The sequence below is a fragment of the Saccharomyces kudriavzevii genome (assembly GCF_947243775.1).
Source record: "Saccharomyces kudriavzevii IFO 1802 strain IFO1802 genome assembly, chromosome: 7".
In the NCBI taxonomy this organism is placed as follows: domain Eukaryota; kingdom Fungi; phylum Ascomycota; class Saccharomycetes; order Saccharomycetales; family Saccharomycetaceae; genus Saccharomyces; species Saccharomyces kudriavzevii.
In genome coordinates this window covers 1,029,638-1,042,010 of record NC_079278.1, presented here as the reverse complement: position 1 = coordinate 1,042,010, position 12,373 = coordinate 1,029,638, and the positions used below count along the sequence as shown (strand labels likewise).

The window sequence follows — 12,373 nt, the reverse complement described above, 5'->3', positions numbered from 1 at the left end:
TACCCGAAGTGATTATTCATGTAAAATAGCAGCGAAGAGAGGTAGTGAGGTGGAGTGGAACAAATAGCATGTATACATAAAGGTGCAATATCTTATCTGTTAGTTCTCAAGAAGAGTGCTCACAACATATAAACTAGTTTCACTATAAGTATATACTAGACCATTTTCTATGATTTGTTTACTCTGATAAGAATTTCATTATCTCATCAACAGTCTTTGTTTTGTCCCATGCAGATTTATTTTTCCATATTATTCTTGCTACAGTAGAATAAACATCTTCTAACTGGGAGACTGTGAAGTTGACGCAGTGTTCAACTAAACATGCATATATTTTTTTGATTTGCTCGGAAGTTAAAATAACATCCCTGTTGTCTTTCTCCTTATGCGGTAGCTTCACAACCTCTTTTGACATACCATCTCGTTGACTTGCTTCTTCTCCCGTAGCAACCGACTGAACTCCAAGTATACTATCGTTAGTGGATAAAATTTTCGCCACTTGTTTTGTGTCATACGTCCCAGGTTTCTTTTCACTTATGTTGTTTTTAACGAGGGATTTCAAGGGAAATCCGCTTTCTTCTGGCCGTTTTCCGCTTTGTTCATCACCATTGGTATATACATTGGATATGTAAGAAGACTGAATTGGTTCTGTCGGACATTCTTCGAGAGCGCCACTATCCTTCGGTGTGAGAGATTCTGCCCTATCTATTGTAGAATGAACTGGAGTTGTTTCCTGCGTTTTATATATGTTGGTATCAATTGGTGCTGGAACTTCTCCACTATTAACAACAGTAGTTGCATTAGTAGTGACCTGCAGTTGAGCCTGCAGTTGGTTACCAGCAGCCACCCCAAATTCATTAAGTTGATTAGCCTCTGATCCAGATTGCAGAGGTATGTTTTGTTGCCCTTCCTGTTGATTCTCTGAGTCAACTGTAACTCCTCTTTCTTCATCCTGTAGGAAAAGCTCTTGCCTTTCTAAATCCCTTTGACGAGTAGCTTTACATTCTTGGATAAAATCTGGAGTCGAAATTTCTTCGATACCCATTTGAGCATTGGCAAACATTTCAGAGGCTTTTATAACACGTTCTCTATCACCGATGCTATTCGCATCTCGGTATATTAGTTCGATGTCTTTCAAAAACTGCTTTGGTTCTGAATAATAGCCGTTCCAAAGTCTTTCTTCCACAATATCCAAGTCCATGTTAAAAAATCTTCGGCCCGTGGAAACCTCTAAAATCATATCCTTGTCCTTCGTATAGGCAGGTTGCCAATTGGGGTCATTGTTCGTCTCTGGTTCAAAAAGATGGACCAAAAAGGCATCGTCAATCGGTGGCTTTCTAAATCTTTTGTACCTGTTTTTGAAAAGATCCATCAAGCCCGAAAGTTTGATTTTTAGTACATTTTTCAACCTCATATCTTGATGTTGAAACGACTTCAATTTCCTTCTCAGCAACTCTTCCTTCGACAATGGTTCACCGTTTTCATCAAAATTGGTTGGTGTCGAACTCGAAACGACTTTTGGTAATTCAGGTAAGGGCTTGGATCTTTTCCTTTTCGTGGGGATATTGCTTGGTTTTGTCCTTAATAATTCAATTAAGTTGGAGAAGTATTCTTTTATGTTCTCAATGGATGGTTTATTCAGTTGAAAGAAATTTTTACCAAAATCAAAATCCGATAAAATACCGTTCTCAACTTCAGATATATCCAGATTCTCCGCCAAACATAATAAAAGAACTTTTTCGTTACTTTGCAAGGACCTAAATAAGCCTGATAGGATCAAAATAACGTTTTCTGGGATGGTATTGATCCAAATGTCTAAATTAGGAATAAATACAACTGAAGGTTGTCTTTTCTTCGCCTCCATAAAACTCTGTACCACAGCAGCTTCAATAGTCCTTGAACTTTCCGAAACTAGAGAAGCAAGGTCTAGATTTTGGATGTTGAAGTCTTCTAAATAGTTCAAAATCGCGGCTCCAACATACTGTTGACCGTTTCCCTTCGGTCCATTTACTAATAGCCGAGGTTTACATATTTGTGATTCTGCCATTGACTCAAAAAATTCGTATGACTTGAATTTGGATAGACCTTTATTCTCTTCATACTTGTCTTCCTCTTCATCCTCTCCGCTGTACTCTTCGTAATCAATAAAATCTTGTAGTGATGATGTAGTTGCCTGGAAATCTGTATCGTCCATTTTCAGCATATAATACAGCTTTTTTTTCAGAGTCTTTACTTCATTCAATAATAGTGGTTTAATCAATTCAGGTAACGGCTGAGGAGAATTGCCAGTGGATCTTGCGGATGAGGGAACAATCTTTTTCAAAGCTAACATGAAATCGCTTACTTTGACTTTGATCTTGGAGGGGTCTACTAGGAGTTTATCATTCGATCTATAAATTTGAGGAAAGTTTCTTTGTATACTTATAAGTGCAGCCTCGGTGCATAAAGACCGCAAATCTGCACCACCATAGCCCTTAGTCAAAATAGCTAATTTATCGACAAAGTTAACTGACAATGGTGAACTCCATTTCTTGGTCTGAATTTGTAGAATCTTAGAACGTGCTTTAACGTCAGGTAAGGGAAAATAAAATTCTCTATCAAACCTACCCGGTCTTCTTAGAGCAGGATCCACTGCATCAGGCCGATTTGTGGCACCGATGACAATGACTTGACCTCTGTTGTCCATACCATCCATTAATGCCAATAATGTGGATACAATACTGGCATGAATTTGTTCTTGTTTGGAGCTTCTTACAGGCGCTAACCCGTCAATTTCATCGAAAAAAATGACGGAAGGTTGATGCTTTTTAGCCTCTTCGAATAATAAACGAAGTTGTCTTTCAGCTTCCCCAACCCACTTCGATAAAATATCTGCACCCTTACGCATAAAAAATGTGATCTTTCTTTCATCAGAGGAGCAACTTGCTGCTAATGCTCTTGCCATTAGCGTTTTACCAGTACCTGGCGGACCATGGAAAAGAACACCTCGTGGTGGTGTGATGTTGAAATTTTGATATAGCTCTGGGTATAATAGTGGTAAAGCGACCATTTCCTTCAATTGATCTATATAATTGTCCAGACCACCTATGTCATCAAAATTTATATTCATATCAACGCCCAATGGGTCAAGATCGGCAATTTCTGGCTTTTTCTTCCTCTTTTTTGCAGCATTCTCCTTCTTCATTTTCGGTGTAGCACCAAGAGGTAATATTTCATCATCAGAAGAATCGGAATCTAATATCAATTTATTGTTGTTATTATTATTGAATGCGGATGGAACTTGGTTGTAAAAGTTGGTATTTTTACCAAAAATCGTGGTCACGTCATTACCACCAAACGGACCACCCGTGGGGAAAAGCCTCCTTGTTGGGCCAGAGTTCTGACTAGCATTCCAGCCACCGCGGCCACGGCGAGCAGGCGATGGGTTATGAAAAGAAAGTGCATTTTTGTTCCTGTCCATGAACTCTTCTGCACTCGTAGCGGTTAGCGGCGGTGGTAATTTGTAGTTCACTGGTTTGGTTCTTTCACGAAGAAATCTTTTCTCCTTTATTGGACTATCCTCCTGCAATTCCCTAATCTCATCAGCCAAAGTTAACGCTTCGTTTCTAATGTGTTCATTTTCAGCATAGTTTTCCTCATTTGACGTGCCTGAATTCCTTGTTCTACTTCTTAATGCTCTTCTTACCGGCGGCGGAGTTTCCGGATGACGCGATGATCTGGTTCTTCTAGAGCTCTCCCTCTTCAGGCGTTTGGAGGAGGCGGAGTGACTTATTCTATCCCCTTCTTCATCGCCCTCGTCGTATTCATCATCCTCATCAGGGTCTGGCACTACAAACTTTCTATCGGCTGCTCTGCGCCGGTGGCTATCATTTCGTGAGTCTTCATCCAAATATTCATCTTCAAGACCATCTGCCTCTTCTTCTTCTTCATCATCGTCGACATCCTCCTCATGAAAGCTTTCGTCGTCTTCCTCTGGATCATGTGCTTTTCTTTTCCTCAAATTTCTTTCACTAGGTATTTCCTCGTTTAATCTACTGTTTTTATGTGGTAATACTACATCGTCATCATCTTCATCGTCATTGTGGTTGTTCTCATGATGTTCGTTACTAGCAATCTCAACGGGAACCTCATCTTTGACTTCGTTCTGATCGTCGTCCATAGCCTGGTCATCTTCCAAAAAATCAAACACTTTTTCAATCTCCGCATAGTTTATCTTTCTTAAAGAACGAGACGTTGTGTGAATTATTCCGTTTTCGTCTTTAATTTGAGTTTCATAGCCGATCTTTGCGTTGCTTGTATCTTCAGCATCGCTACCGCGTCTATTTCTTAAATTTCGTGTCATGTTCCTTCCCTATTAATTGTGAATAAACGGCGCGAAGAGAGGAATAGAGCGTCAAAACTTCCTATAATGAGTGTTAAAAATAACAATTGGTTGGCACACGGTACACAAGATCCTTTATACTTTGTGCTTTACTTAAAAGGGCCTGCACAGTTCCTATCCTGCTCCTTTTCGTCTCAGTATTGCTCTTTTGCTACCGCTTTGTCCTTTTTCGCACACTTGGCCGTACAAAACAACACGATCTGCCGTGTTCAGTGACAATATTCAAGCTCAAACCGTCCCAAAAAAAAAATTACCGTCAGCGGCTAATATAGCATCTCAACAAGCCCAGCCGCAATTGATAAAAGCGTACATGTATGCTGAAAGGAAGACCTGACCGCCGCTTGCATCCTTCAGAGCGCCTCCAAGCCAGCACATTGCTCTTAAACTAGTACAGTGAATGTATGCTTGTTTGGCACCTCACGCCAAGTTTCTCCTTTCCACTTATCTAGACCCTCCCCATCACAAGAGTGTTTGCTCAATGGCCTAATCGCCATTTTGCATTTATTTTTCTCCTTCCCCCTTTTATTACAGGAAGAAAGCAAAATACAAGAATATATCATTCTTTACGGGACACCCTTCGCCTCTATCTGTTGGTAGTGTCTCTTTAGCCAAAGGCGTAAGAGGCGCCGAATCAATAACTCAGCAATAAGCAGAGTACGTGTACAACAAGTATAGAGCAATATTCACCATGTCTGGAGACCCACGCGACGATGAACTGCCGAGCTATGAGGAGGTAATCAAAGAAGAGGAGCGGTTGCAAGCCCAACCGCCACGGCCACCAAGACCAGCGACCAGCGCGGCTCCAAGGCCCCAGCAAAGGCCTTCCACAGTGCCATCATCGTCGACCTCCCACACACATACACAGTCCCATTCTTACACGTCTTCGAGTTCTCATGTACGTCCTCCACCGAAACCGCAACAGAACCCAAGCTTGCCCTGGGCATACCCTCCTAGGTTTTACTGTTCCAAATGTGGCAATACGGGCTACAAAATCAAAAATGGACGATCTTGCAAGTCATGCTGGAGAAGGTTCGCACCTCAAAATAATGCTGTCACTGCCCCCACATATTACTCGAATTACACAATGCCGGTGTACACCAGCGCATGGCAGGGAAACAGGCCCTTGTACGTTCAGCCCGGAGATCCTCGACTTGGAGGTGTCCTATGCGGTGAATGCAGAGGGTCCGGACGTACCAGGTTCCTTCTAGATGAAGATATATGTCCCCTGTGCCATGGTGTGGGTAGGATAATTACCCAGTCCCACCGCTAATAGCGCATGAAAGTATGGGATTCTTGGATGACCCGGTACGGCTTCAGAAGAAATCGGTGAACTGTGTCGTTCACCGAAAAGAGAGAAAAAAAGACCGAACAACTGTGGGAAGGAAAGCGTACTGCTTCTAAATTTCAAACATAAAGATTATATACTTACCACGCAATCCAACTGATTTGCCCTTTTTAATACTTCTTTCATTTATTCGGACCGTGCTAATCGTCTGATCGATACGGCATCCGTTCATACTATCTTTTGCGAGCCCGTCCCTAGTTGTAATTGCGTGTGCGTGACTCATTTTTTTTTCTACAGCCAATACTACTACCATTCATTGTAAAATGCACAACATTCAGTTAGTGCAAGAAATAGAAAGGCATGAAACCCCGTTAAACATTAGACCTACGTCTCCGTATACCTTGAACCCGCCTGTCGAGAGAGATGGCTTTTCTTGGCCAAGTGTAGGGACAAGAGAGCGTGCTGAGGAAACGGAAGAGGAGGAGAAGGAGCGAATCCAACGTATTTCAGGCGCAATTAAAACCATTTTGACCGAACTTGGTGAAGATGTCAATAGAGAAGGTCTACTAGATACCCCACAAAGATATGCTAAAGCTATGCTTTATTTCACCAAAGGTTATCAAACGAATATCATGGATGACGTCATTAAGAATGCTGTCTTTGAAGAAGATCATGATGAAATGGTCATTGTTCGCGATATTGAAATCTATTCCCTATGTGAACATCATTTAGTGCCATTTTTTGGTAAAGTTCATATCGGATACATACCAAATAAGAAGGTCATTGGGTTGAGCAAGTTGGCCAGATTGGCGGAGATGTACGCGAGAAGGCTCCAAGTTCAAGAAAGACTCACAAAGCAAATTGCAATGGCATTAAGTGATATTTTGAAACCATTAGGTGTCGCCGTTGTTATGGAAGCATCTCATATGTGCATGGTCTCGAGAGGTATTCAGAAAACGGGATCTTCCACAGTAACCTCTTGCATGCTCGGAGGGTTTAGGGCCCATAAGACAAGGGAAGAGTTCTTAACCCTTTTAGGAAGAAGAAGTATTTGAAGAATAGAAAACACAGTATATCATGTATGTATTAACTAAATGAATAAAGATATACAGGATCAATTTTTTCCAGGCAATCCCCATTCCAACATCAGCGAAAGACCGCGCGCCACTAAGCTTATTTTCCTCCTTCGACAATCAGGTGTATTTTATCGGCCATAGACCATTGCACTTACCAGTCCCGTGAGCATTTGAATTGAATCAGTGGATGAGCAAGCAAATCATATTGCATCATTATTACTAGAATAGATTATATAACATTCAGATGTTTAATACCTGCATGAGGTAAATTTTCGCGAGTGATTTCCAATTCCGGGATGGGCAAACCATAGCTTACAGTTTGTGAATTCTCCTGGCTTGGATCTTTTTCTACATGAATAGTGGTAAACAAGCTGTCAGATGTCACTGGATAAGAGTTGAACTGATCGTCGCTTCTTAAAGTCTCCAACTTGTGTTGTTCCGTGATAACACCTGGAATGACTATATCTCCAATTTTTATGCCAAGTTCTTTACTCAATTGAGGATTGTTTAACACATTCTTTACAGGTATGATATCTGACCAGTTCCTTTTGTTCATGAAACACGAATCTGACCTTTTTCGTGTTCCATCCACTTCTTTAGTAAAAATTGGTACCGCATCTTCATCTGTCTCCGCATCGAAATGGTGTAAACAACATCTTTTTTGCAATAAGGTAGCCATTGCATCCGGTGGTGGAGTGTTTACAATAGCACTGGCAATGATGTTGAACATCAGCCTCTCATCCTTGGTGGGCTCTTCGATAATTTTGGTGTTTTCCTTTTCCTTTTTTTCAGACATAATAAGGTGGTGTCTATGTGTTTTTGCCCTAAATCTCCCTATGGATGCCAAATGCACATCACCTGATAAAATCGTGATTCTGACGCCATATTTGGCCCCTATATCTTGCAATTTCATTACAAGATAATTTCTTTCCTTCTTGTGATGTCTTGCACACCAATGGTCATTCAAATCGTCTAAGAGTTCGACATCTCCGTTAAACTCGTTAACAAGCCCATTGGCAAGTATGCCCTTCTTGGACAGATATTTGATTGGAGCTAATAACTTTGAGGTGAAAAGCCACTCTAACCAAACTAATCTAGGATACGCAATGGGGATACCCAACATCACCAGCAAATGGCCACCTTTCAAAGTGTTTAACTCCTTTTCTAGACGCTCCCAAATCAGGGAATAACTTCTTTCTGAAAATACCTGACGCAGTTTTCTCTCTGTTCTACAGTCCAAACCCAACATTGCCATGTTCGGTCCCAACCAAGAGAATATTGAGTGAGATCTTTCACCAATGTAGGGGCTCCCCTTTTCGTTACCTAATATCCATTGTTTGCCTTGTAGATAAGCAGAGTCATCGCCATCCTGCTTAGAAGCGCTAACGTGATGTTGAAAGAGCATATAGTATCTATAAGCCATTCTTCCCACAGCCAGGAAATTTTCAGTTTTCATGAAGGCATCGTTGTAGGAACCGTACCCATCAATGATATCATGATCATCCCAGACATTAATGGCTGGGATACAAGCTAATGCCTTGACAAAGCATTTTTGAGTGGTCTTGGATTTTGGGGTAGAACCGTACCAGTGACCATAACCATACCAGTTTAAATAGTGTTCCAAGTAAAACTGTCTAATCTGCTCGTTGGTCTCGTCAGTTGTCTGAGTATTGTACTTCTTGATAGGATCCTTAGTATCCAACCAAGCTTTAAAATTAGGCGCATGCAATTTGATATTATCGGAGTAAATTTGGTCACCACCACCAAGAATGGCATGATAATGAACGTATTGATGCTTCTTAAGGACATCATACCACAAGGAGCCTTTGAATTTGGATGTGTCTACGCTCAAAGAAAATCCATTACATGAGTATGAAATAACATTCGAGTTTTGTGTCAAAGACGGCATGAAGAACCTATAATGAGGTTCCATTTTACCGTCAATGGAATATTTGACAATTTGTTCGCAATCACGCATGGGCAACCTAATCTCGTATCTGTGAAACCATATATCGTCACCCTTTAACTTGTCTTTATGGAAAAGTTTGCTTTCGAAGGACGCCTCTTCAATTTCAATGATTTCGCTCTCAGAGGGCAATGAGGGCCCCAGTTGGTACGTAATTTTTGGAATTGTCTCCTCACCTCTAACTACCATCATAATAGACCCCTCATAGAGCTTTTGCTCAAAATCCATGTTGATGAGTCTCAATATAGGCCCACAAATAACACCAGACTCTAAAATCGGGGACGTCTTGGCACAATCGTCACAACCAGTGACGTCGTCTTTATAAAGAACCTCTGGGTTCCAATCGTCAAACCACTTTGAAGCACTCATACTAATGTTAGATATTGTGTCAATTGAGCACTTTTAACCAGTTTGATGTTACTTTAACCTCTCCTTGAATTTCTAATCCCCTTGCCTCACTATGTCTTCTACAATTTTTTTCCACTTTTCCTAATGGACCCTTCGTTATGTAGCCGTGCCGATAAAAATATAGGCTTGGCATTACCCGAAAATAGACTTCGGCGTTTTCTTTTTCAATAAATTAGAAACGGAAAAAAAAAGAAGTGGTTTACTCTAATACCTTTTAGGTTAGTTTTGTTGATTGCAATTAAATGCAACTGCAAACCATCGTACCATTGAGTACGATTTATGAATTTTGTTGCCGTAAGAATAACAAAACAGTATGAGCTGAAGAAATATTTTCATGTTAGGAGGCACGAAGTGATGATTGGAGCAGGTGGTAAACAATCTGTGGGAAGGCTCTGAAAAACAAAGAGGATTAACGGTTCTGAAGAGGCCTTCAATCAATTCGCCGTTGATAATGGATAGTTTTGGCGGCACTGACGCACACTGCTTACTTGTTATATTTCTATGTTCCCCTCCTGTTAGCCGCCGAAAATATATGATATTGCCCGGATGGGTAGTTGCTTTTCCTCATTGTCATGTAAGACGGTGTTGTTTCGAGAGGCAGAAAAAAAAATTGCTGTACGCAACTTATCGAGAGCGAAAAAAGGAAGAAAAAAATGACTAAATGACAAATATTCTTCGATGACAAGTGAAACAATGATTTGCTTGTAAATTTGAAACTTTGTGGAGAAATACAACATAAAAAGAAGGGAAACTCCGAATAAAGATGTCTTTTCAAATTTCTTTCGATAAGTCAAAGAAGCATCCGGCTCATTTGCAGTTGGCCAACAATTTGAAGATTGCGCTAGCGCTTGGACTCGCAAACAAAAATTTGAAGCTTGAAGTCAATGATGACAATGCTGCCATGGAATTGTGCAGCACAAAGGAAGCATTTACGCTATTCGATGCCAATGCTATTTTGAGATATATCATGGACGATTTTGAAGACCAAAGTTCCGACAAATACCAATTTGCATTAGCATCTCTACAAAACTTGCTATACCATAAAGAACTCCCTGGACAACATGTCGAGGTTTTGACAAACAAGGCCTTCGAAAACTACTTGGCCGAGCTGAAAGAACCATTAACTGCCACTGACTTGATTCTGTTTGCCAACGTTTACGCCCTAGATTCTTCTTTTGTCCAAAGCAAGTTCCCAGACTTGCCATCTAAAGTGCGCAGTGCCATTAGTTTGGCTCAAGAGCATATTCCACGTGATTCCTCCAGCTTCAAAAACACTGGTGCGGTGAAAATCCAACCAAACTTAACCGTTAAGCCCAAGGATGCTGAAATTCTACCCAAGCCAAATGAAAGAAACGTCTTGATCACATCCGCATTACCTTATGTCAATAACGTTCCTCATTTGGGTAATATCATCGGAAGCGTTCTTTCAGCAGATATTTTTGCTCGTTATTGTAGGGGACGTAATTACAATGCCTTGTTTATTTGCGGTACCGATGAATATGGTACTGCTACCGAGACTAAAGCGTTGGAAGAAAAAGTGACACCAAGAGAACTGTGTAACAAATATCATAAGATCCACGGTGACGTTTACAAATGGTTTCAAATTGGCTTTGACTACTTTGGGAGGACCACCACCGATAAGCAAACTGAAATTGCTCAGGATATTTTCACGAAACTAAATTCAAATGGATATTTGGAAGAACAATCTATGAAGCAATTGTACTGTCCAGTACATAACTCTTATTTGGCTGATCGTTACGTAGAGGGTGAATGTCCAAAATGCCATTACGACGATGCTCGTGGTGACCAATGTGATAAGTGTGGTACTTTATTAGATCCATTTGAATTGATCAATCCACGTTGCAAATTGGATGATGCTTCACCAGAACCTAAATATTCCGACCATATCTTCTTATCGTTGGATAAATTGGAAGCCCAAATTTCTGGCTGGGTCGGGAAAGCTTCTGAAGATGGTAACTGGTCGAAAAATTCCAAGACAATCACTCAGTCCTGGTTAAAGGATGGTTTGAAACCACGTTGTATTACAAGGGACTTGGTTTGGGGTACTCCAGTGCCCTTAGAAAAATACAAGGACAAAGTTTTGTATGTTTGGTTTGACGCAACAATCGGTTACGTGTCCATCACTGCCAACTACACTAAGGAATGGAAACAATGGTGGAAGAATCCAGAGCATGTTTCATTATATCAATTCATGGGCAAAGACAATGTTCCTTTCCATACGGTTGTTTTCCCAGGTTCTCAATTGGGTACCGAAGAAAACTGGACCATGTTGCACCACTTAAACACCACAGAATATCTGCAATATGAAAACGGTAAGTTTTCTAAAAGTAGAGGCGTTGGGGTCTTTGGTAACAATGCTCAAGACTCTGGAATTTCCCCAAGTGTTTGGAGATACTACTTGGCATCCATTAGACCAGAATCCAGTGATTCTCATTTCTCATGGGATGACTTCGTTGCTAGAAATAACAGTGAATTGCTTGCTAACTTGGGTAATTTTGTCAACAGATTAATCAAGTTCGTTAATGCCAAGTACAGTGGAGTGGTTCCAAAAGCCGACCCTAAAAAGATTTCCAATTATGATAGCTTAGTCAAAGATATTAATGAAATTTTATCAAGTTATATCAAAGAAATGGAACTTGGTCATGAAAGACGTGGTTTGGAAATTGCCATGTCATTAAGTGCTCGTGGTAACCAATTTTTGCAAGAGAATAAGCTAGACAATACGTTATTCTCCCAGTTCCCAGAAAAGTCTGATGCTGTTGTTACAGTCGGTTTGAATATCATTTACGCAGTCAGCTCTATTATTACGCCATACATGCCAGAAATTGGTGAAAAGATAAATAAAATGCTGAATGCCCCAGCTTTGAAAATTGATGATATATTCCACTTGGCCATCCTGGAAGGTCACAATATCAACAAAGCTGAATACTTGTTCCAACGTATCGATGAAAAGAAAATTGATGAATGGAGAGCCAAATATGGTGGTCAACAAGTTTAAATAAGTCAAAAGCATGAAGCTTTTTTTGCTTATTCCTTTTATTCTAAAGATGCTAAAAGTGTTAATGAATATATAGATTTTACTTTTTAAATATGCACAAGTTTTAATAATCCTTCCTTAATACTTTTATATCCTGGTTTATTTTTGGCAATTTGTATGCATAGTGTCAGACTGGAAGAATCCGATCTAAAGGCCTGATCTTTTATTTGAAGTAACTTCTGCTTGTTATGGAGGGGTTTTA

General features: G+C 40.4%; 5 protein-coding genes across 5 annotated transcripts; 3 read left to right on the top strand and 2 right to left on the bottom strand.

Annotated features, from left to right (window-relative positions):
* Window positions 1-178: 178 nt before the first annotated feature.
* On the bottom strand, window positions 179-4,339 carry YTA7 (chromatin segregase YTA7; the record flags this gene model as incomplete). Its single annotated transcript, XM_056228292.1, has 1 exon — window positions 179-4,339. One exon carries the CDS (start codon window positions 4,337-4,339, stop codon window positions 179-181), a length of 4,161 nt encoding a protein of 1,386 aa, XP_056088028.1.
* A 727-nt stretch (window positions 4,340-5,066) lies between these two features.
* Window positions 5,067-5,648, top strand: HUA1 (Hua1p; the record flags this gene model as incomplete). The annotated part of the gene is made up of 1 exon (XM_056228291.1): window positions 5,067-5,648. One exon carries the CDS (start codon window positions 5,067-5,069, stop codon window positions 5,646-5,648), a length of 582 nt encoding a protein of 193 aa, XP_056088027.1.
* A 338-nt stretch (window positions 5,649-5,986) lies between these two features.
* FOL2 (GTP cyclohydrolase I) lies at window positions 5,987-6,718 on the top strand (the record flags this gene model as incomplete). Its single annotated transcript, XM_056228290.1, has 1 exon — window positions 5,987-6,718. The coding sequence occupies one exon, from the start codon at window positions 5,987-5,989 to the stop codon at window positions 6,716-6,718; it is 732 nt and encodes a 243-aa protein (XP_056088026.1).
* Window positions 6,719-6,968: 250 nt separating this feature from the next.
* SKDI07G5140 (uncharacterized protein) lies at window positions 6,969-9,074 on the bottom strand (the record flags this gene model as incomplete). The annotated part of the gene is made up of 1 exon (XM_056228289.1): window positions 6,969-9,074. The coding sequence occupies one exon, from the start codon at window positions 9,072-9,074 to the stop codon at window positions 6,969-6,971; it is 2,106 nt and encodes a 701-aa protein (XP_056088025.1).
* Window positions 9,075-9,876: 802 nt separating this feature from the next.
* On the top strand, window positions 9,877-12,132 carry MES1 (methionine--tRNA ligase MES1; the record flags this gene model as incomplete). Its single annotated transcript, XM_056228288.1, has 1 exon — window positions 9,877-12,132. The coding sequence occupies one exon, from the start codon at window positions 9,877-9,879 to the stop codon at window positions 12,130-12,132; it is 2,256 nt and encodes a 751-aa protein (XP_056088024.1).
* Window positions 12,133-12,373: the final 241 nt, after the last annotated feature.